The sequence below is a fragment of the Tauraco erythrolophus genome, chromosome W, assembly GCF_009769465.1.
Source record: "Tauraco erythrolophus isolate bTauEry1 chromosome W, bTauEry1.pri, whole genome shotgun sequence".
NCBI classification, from domain to species: Eukaryota; Metazoa; Chordata; class Aves; order Musophagiformes; family Musophagidae; genus Tauraco; species Tauraco erythrolophus.
In genome coordinates this window covers 16,436,749-16,443,281 of record NC_141497.1, presented here as the reverse complement: position 1 = coordinate 16,443,281, position 6,533 = coordinate 16,436,749, and the positions used below count along the sequence as shown (strand labels likewise).

The 6,533-nt window shown below is 41.4% G+C and overlaps 1 protein-coding gene across 1 annotated transcript in view; it reads left to right on the top strand.

Moving 5' to 3' along the window:
- Nucleotides 1-255: 255 nt before the first annotated feature.
- LOC147526238 (E3 ubiquitin-protein ligase KCMF1-like) overlaps nt 256-6,533 on the top strand; it is a 68,794-nt gene continuing 62,516 nt past the window's right edge. The window contains exon 1 of the mRNA XM_086630111.1: nt 256-353. Within this exon, the coding sequence (XP_086486237.1) occupies nt 256-353 (98 nt within the window). The remainder of the gene's footprint in view (nt 354-6,533) is intronic.

The window sequence follows — 6,533 nt, the reverse complement described above, 5'->3', positions numbered from 1 at the left end:
AACAGATACCTCTTTGCTTCACCCTCCCATTTCTTTTCCCTTTTTGTTGCTTGTTCGCTTTGGAGTCAGTGCGTAAGGGCGGGAGGGACCTAGGCTAAAGCGACGCCCGAGCAACCCAGCGGGAGCCTAGGGACAGGCCTGGGCTGCAGCAGCTTCAAAATTAGGATGTCTCGACATGAAGGTGAGAGACCCAAGGCCGCGGGGAGGGGGGAGGGGGGAAATGTCCTTGAGCCCTGTACGGCATTAGAGCCTCGCATGCTGCCGTGTGAGGTGGGTCAACATGGCGGCGCTGTTGCTGGGGGGGGCTGTGGAGTCGGTCGCGGAAAGTGGCCATGGTGGGAGGAGGAAGGCGGCGACCAGGCCTTGCTTTGCAGTGTCGCGGGAGGGGAGGTGGCGGCCGTGTCCGTTACGGGTAGGCCTCGAGTCCCTTTTCTGTCGTCACTAAGCACGCACGCAAGGCCCGTGCTCGCTGAGGTTGAAGGGCCTGCTGCAGCTTGAAGTGGGTCTGGTCTCTGTCACACCTCACTAGCCTGCGACTGGGGCCTCGCCTCGCCCCGGACAAGGAGTGTGTCCCTGGCGAATAGAGGGGAGGAGACAGGAGAGCTGTTTATTTTCACTCCTCTTACTTCACTGTTTGAAGGATGGGCTTGAGGTGGGCCTGGAGGAATCTGTTTTAGGGGAAAGGAGAAAGGTGTAAGGGGGGTGGGAGGTGTGCGTGTCAGGGTGGCTTACTGATGTGTCCTGGGAGTTGTGAATGGCATGATGTGAAGGGAGAAGAGGTGCAGGAGGGGAAGGGGAGGCATGCTTGTCATGATATGCTCCCTGTGAGGGGAAGTACTCCCTGATTTCTTAGGGAAGGGAGGAGGAGAAGGGACTGTGGGTCATGAGGCACGGGGAGAGTAGTGCTAGTGCTTGAAGGGAGACAATGCAAGGCCTAGCATCCAGGGGAAGTGGATTGGGGTGTGGTCTGCTTTGGTATAACGAGGAGGGGGGGAGGTGCGCGGCAGGTGTAGAAGGAACTCATGTATGTAATTGGCTGTGGTGTTGGGATTGGGACAAAGAGTTTATGCAATCTTCAGGTGTAGTTTGTATTTTGGTAGCTTTGGCAGGTTGAGAAAAAATATTTATTTTTTTTTAGTTTTGTATTTTAAAAGAGAAAACATACTAATGTAGTAGTAGCTTTTGTAGAGAGATCATCATACAATTATTTTGTGTGTTTGTCCTTGTTCTTCTGTATTTTTTTAGTGGTTTTGTGGGTTTTTTTGCTATGGGTTAGTGAAGTGGATAGTTAAGGATTAATAAAAAAAGTAAGAAGAATGGAGAGAAAAATAAAAGAAGGGAATTTATGCAGAGAGAAGTTGTGTGATATTTGTGAAGAAACTTACTTGGTTTTCTACCTCTTCTTACCGATAGTTGCACTAGTATAAAGTATTCTGTAGAAGTTCTGTCTTGTATCTTGAAAGGATAATTTTTTTGCTCTGTTAAGAACTAAATTTAGCACCTGTCTCCATACATAATTTTTATTATCCTAGAGCTGTGAGAATAATCTTTTTAAAAGGAATGAGGATATCTTTAATCTTAATGTTTTGAAAGCAATGTGCTAAAAGACTTCAATGTTTGGGAGTAACAATGCTGACTTCTAGAGGGAGGGTTGGTAGCGCGATGTTGAACTAGAGTAAGTATGATGGCTATTCAGTGTTGTAGCTACAGCATTTTGTTAGTGTGTGTGCTTGCCTATCTAAGAGCAGACAGGCAAAACTGGTAATACTTTTTTTTTTTCCTAGTAAAGGTACCAAATCCTCTTGGTTCTTTTCTGATTAAGATATGGTTTTGTGTGTGTTTTGTTTTTTGGTGATGGGAGGGGGGGGGGAATGTTTGTGTTTTTTGGGTTTGTTTTTTTTTCTTTCAAAGAGGGTGGGTGAGGTTGTTGGATTATCTACATAGGATGCAGATAATCCGAGGCAAATACTACCAACAGTGAGTAAAATAAGGGTTAATAATTTTTTTTTTTTGTTTGTGGCTTTGTTGGAGAAAGTACTCTGCGAACTGCTGCTGTGATATCCATGGTATGCAGTTTAAAGCACTGTTGTAGGATGTGGATTTGTTAGTTTGCACTGGTTAAAGCTACAAAAATGGTATGATGTGTTGTTCAGTGTTGCGATGTTTTAATAAAGGAGAAGAATTATCAAAACAGTTGTGGGGTTTTTAAAATGTGTTTCTGATTGATAGACGTTATGTTTTGAGGGTTTTCTAGTGGATGTTAAGTTTTGTTTGTAGTGTGAGGAATAATGTTTTTCTCAGTCTTTCTATTCATCAGCAGAAATCGAAGTATGGAAATTAAGTATGGTTTTGGTAAAAATTTGAAACAGATATATCAATGTTCTATGAAGTTGCATATTTTTAAAAATGAAAATAGTTATCTTTTTATTAAACTGCTGATGGCAATGTTACATTGTTGACATCAATGTCTATATAAAAAGAAGGAAAACACTCATCAAAACTGAAAAGATATAAAGCTGCAGCAACAGTTATACTTAGTGATAAATTTTTGTAGGAACCTGGTTTGTCTTGAGTTTTCTTAATATTTTTCTTTTATTCCCTATTTAACATGTTTTAAGTATTAATTTTATATTTAGTTATAAGGTTAGAATAAGTTGCCTTGATGTAGGGTCTGTGGTTGGCTGAGAGTTCTCAATCTGTAAGTTGATGGAAGTTGTTTTGCAAGGATAAGGTATAAGAGAAAAGTGAATTTCAAACATGTTAATAAATTGTATCTCTGCTGTGTTTTTTGTCAAAATGGCTTGTTCTTGCAAGAATCAGTTTTGTGATGGGGAAGGATATATTCGCGAAGATAAATACTGGAAAACTTCAAATTTCAATGTCTTGGGGCCCTAAATAAGTATCTGATGGAGGTATATAAGCTTACTTTTCATCAGGGTCTCTTGTCAATTTTCTTTGCTTTGTGGTAAGAAATTCAGTCATGTCGTGGATCAGAAGTTGGTTGGGAGACAGGAAAAGAGAGTAGAATTCAACCACTGACTTTTTGCCATTGCTCCATCCCTGGAAGTGTTCAAGGCCAGGTCGGATGAGGCTTTGGGCAGCCTGGTGTAGTGGAGGGTGTCCCTGCCCATGGCAGGGGCGTTGGAACTAGATGATCTTTGAGGTCCATTCCAACCCAAAGCATTCTATGACTGTTTAATACCTTCAGAAATGGAACTGGTATAGAACTTTAAAAATTATCTGGAGAGTGGAGGATGTGGGGGAAGGGAATAATGGGATAGAAACATTTGCAAATAAGACAGTTATTTGAGCTAGGGGTGACTAGGTCTTCCAAGGAACTTTAGAAAGAGCTAAATAAGCTCAATGCATGAGCAGCACAAGATGAGTGAAATTAACTTGTGTTTAAAAGGAAATGCAATAGGGAGAAATTAATTCTTCAGGTACCTTCAAGTGTCTACTTCAGTGGTATCAACTTGGGAAAGGTTGTGGGGTTTCACTGTAGGTAGATAATGATGCTTCTGGTTTTACTGCTACTGTGTTTGTTGGTAAGATGTAAAAAATGTTACTGCATTCAAGAAGCTGCTCAGAACAGCAAGATTTTCAAGTTGAGCACTTGAGAGTTGGGATGTGCCAGAACTAGCTTGCGCAGAGAAACCTAATTCAGCCCTCTTTGAGTATGTGCACTGTGAAATTATATAGCCACATATTATCTTCTCTGTTGTACTCTGCTTTGCCAAGGGTGTATAGAGGAGGTGGCTGTTGTATGTAGGGGAGGACCTTTGTTCTGTTTTTGGAGGTGGACAGTAAAGAAGGAGATGAGGCATTATAGAAATAAAGTATTTTTGTGATGTTGATAGTTGAATTTTGGATTCATTCTGGATTCATTCCTGCCTCTTCTATAGAGTTCTTAAGAAATGCTGGGCAAATCACTTTGACAAGAGTTTACAGGTGGCTGCTGTTTGTGTGTTTCTTGTTTCATGGCAGGCCCAACTGAAAACTTTGGGCATTCACAGCTGCAACTCCAATACCTGCAAATTAGTGGCTTTTCTCCTATTTTAGTTCTTGGAAATGTTTTGGCTGAAACTTCGAAACAAAATGCATTCTTGGCCTAGGGAACTTTAACTAGATGGACAAATGTGGTAATTAAAGGCTGTGAAAATGAGTCATAAGGAGAAAACCAACAAACAGTTAAATTCAGGCAGCACTGTCAGATTTCAGTATAACAGTGTTATAAACTATTTTATGCAGCTTGAATCCCCTCCAAAGAACTTAAGAAGTGATGTGACTTAGGGTGGGACTCAGGGAGGGAGAGGGAAGAGACAAAGGATTATTGCTTGAATAGAGACTGAAAAAAATCTTTATCTTCAAGGTTGACAGAGAATCTAAAAAGAATGAATAGCTTAAATAATATAGATTGAGTGCCTATAACTGGATTTTTTCATGATACGAGAACAGGAGGTTATACAATTAAAGAAGACTGATTATTCAAAACTGATTAACAGAAGTGCTTTTTCACACAGTGTATAACTAGACTTTGCAATGCTCTTTCTACAGAAAAAGTTATACCACTTGGTTTCCAATTTGAAGGATTAAAACTTTGGATTCTCTCTCAAACTTTGTATTTCATGCCTCTTAACTATTTGAGACTAAAAGGTTGCTGTAGAGAATCTAATGTCTGATATTCTGTGATGTTCCTACAACTTTCCATGAAAAGTCAGCTGAATCTCTGATCCGAACTCATGCTAATTCCTATTTTGTTATGTAAATATGATCCTTAATGTCATTCACATGTATTGGGTTTATGTGGCAAGGTTTTGGTGGTGAGGGGCTGCAGGGGTGGCCTCAGTGAGAAGAGACATGGGACTGCCTATGTACTGGACAGAGCCTGTTCTAGCTGGCTCTGCAAAGGACCTGCCACTGGCCAAAGTCAAGCCAGTCATTGGAGCTGATGGCACCTCTGTGAAAACAAATCTACAAAAGTGTAAAAATGCTGTGCGGCAATATGTGTGAGAAAGGGAGGAGAGGAGTGGAAGCATAAGAAACAATCTTGCAGATAGCAAGGTCAGAAAAAAAAGGAGGGAGAGGAGGTGCTCTGGGTGCTGTAGCAGGTATATTTCCATGCAGCCTGTGGAGAGGAGTGGGAGCAGGCCAGTGGTGGGACCTGCGGCCTGTGGAGAGGACCACAATGGAGCTGGCTCCAGGAGGAAACTGCAGTCTGTGGAGAGGATCTGGTGCAGGAGCAGGCTAGTGGTGGAAACTATGGCCCATGAAGAGGACCCCATGCTGGAATAGTCTCTTCCTGAAGGACTGTAGTCCATGGAGAGGACCTGTGCTGAAGCAGGGGAAAAGTGTGAGAAGTAGGAGCAGCAGAGACAAACTGTTATGAACTGACTGCAACCCCCAAATCCATTCCTGTGCCTCTTGGTTGTGAATGAAGGAGTGAAGTTGAGCTGAGTGGGGGAGGAAGGAAGGAAGGGAAGGTGTTTTAGGTTTTTGAGTTTCTCACTTTAATTAATTTAATTTATTTAAATTAAATTAATTAAATTTTCCTCAAGTTGAGTCTGTTTTGTCTGTGACAGTAATTGGTAAGTGATCTCCTTATCTTTACCCATGAGCTTTTCAATCTTATTCCATCCCCTCACTCCCTGCCCTCTTGAGGGGCGAGTGAGTGTGTTCTGGGTGGCTATCTGGTAGCCAAGCTGAGGTTAACCTACCACAACATGTTTGTTTCAAAGTTAATTATGATAATGCTGTGATAAAGTAACAATGAAATAAGGTCATTTTGAATTTCTTTCACTGCAGAGTATAGTGATGTGCTCAGTAGTTTCACTGCTTTCCAGTATGTGTAGAAGAATTTTTTTGTTTTGAGCTATTTCATGAAGCTTTATTTTTGCATAACCTCGACAACTGTCTAGAGCCTAAAAGTGAGTGAGGTCTCTGCAAAGTTAAAATATTGTTTTTTTTCTTTCATAGAAGTGCCTTCAGCTTTTCTTATTAGCTGCATAAGTGCTCTTCATTCATAGAGTTCAGAAGTGAGTACAAGCAGTTGCTTGACTCATATCTTTTGTAGTCTTTGGTTCAAGGTTGGAGCCCTTCTTCAACATGAATAAAACCTTCAAGGTACTTTGAAAAGTGACTAGTTTTTTGTTTTTTTAAACTGAAGCTGTCTTCTCTACCTCTTCAAAACATTTGAGTTGCTCTACAGATTCATGGTAGCGTGGCAGGAAATTGGTGGTAGCCTCTGAATAAATATATGGGTATGTGCAAGTCTGCTAGAAAGCCTTCAGTATTATTTGGGGTCTGGACATAAGTGTCTTGAAGGTATCCAACTGGATAGTCATGCTCTAAAAACTGCTTTATTAGTGATGTTGTCTGGATACTTAAGTATTCCAATGTCAGAAGCAGTGGATCACAGGAGTTTCTTGAGGTTGGAAACGTGTTAGGAGATATTAGTGGAAGGGCTCAGGGGATCTGTATCGAGTGCACCCTCAGCAAGTTTGCAGATGACACCAAGTTGTGTGGTGTTGTGGACA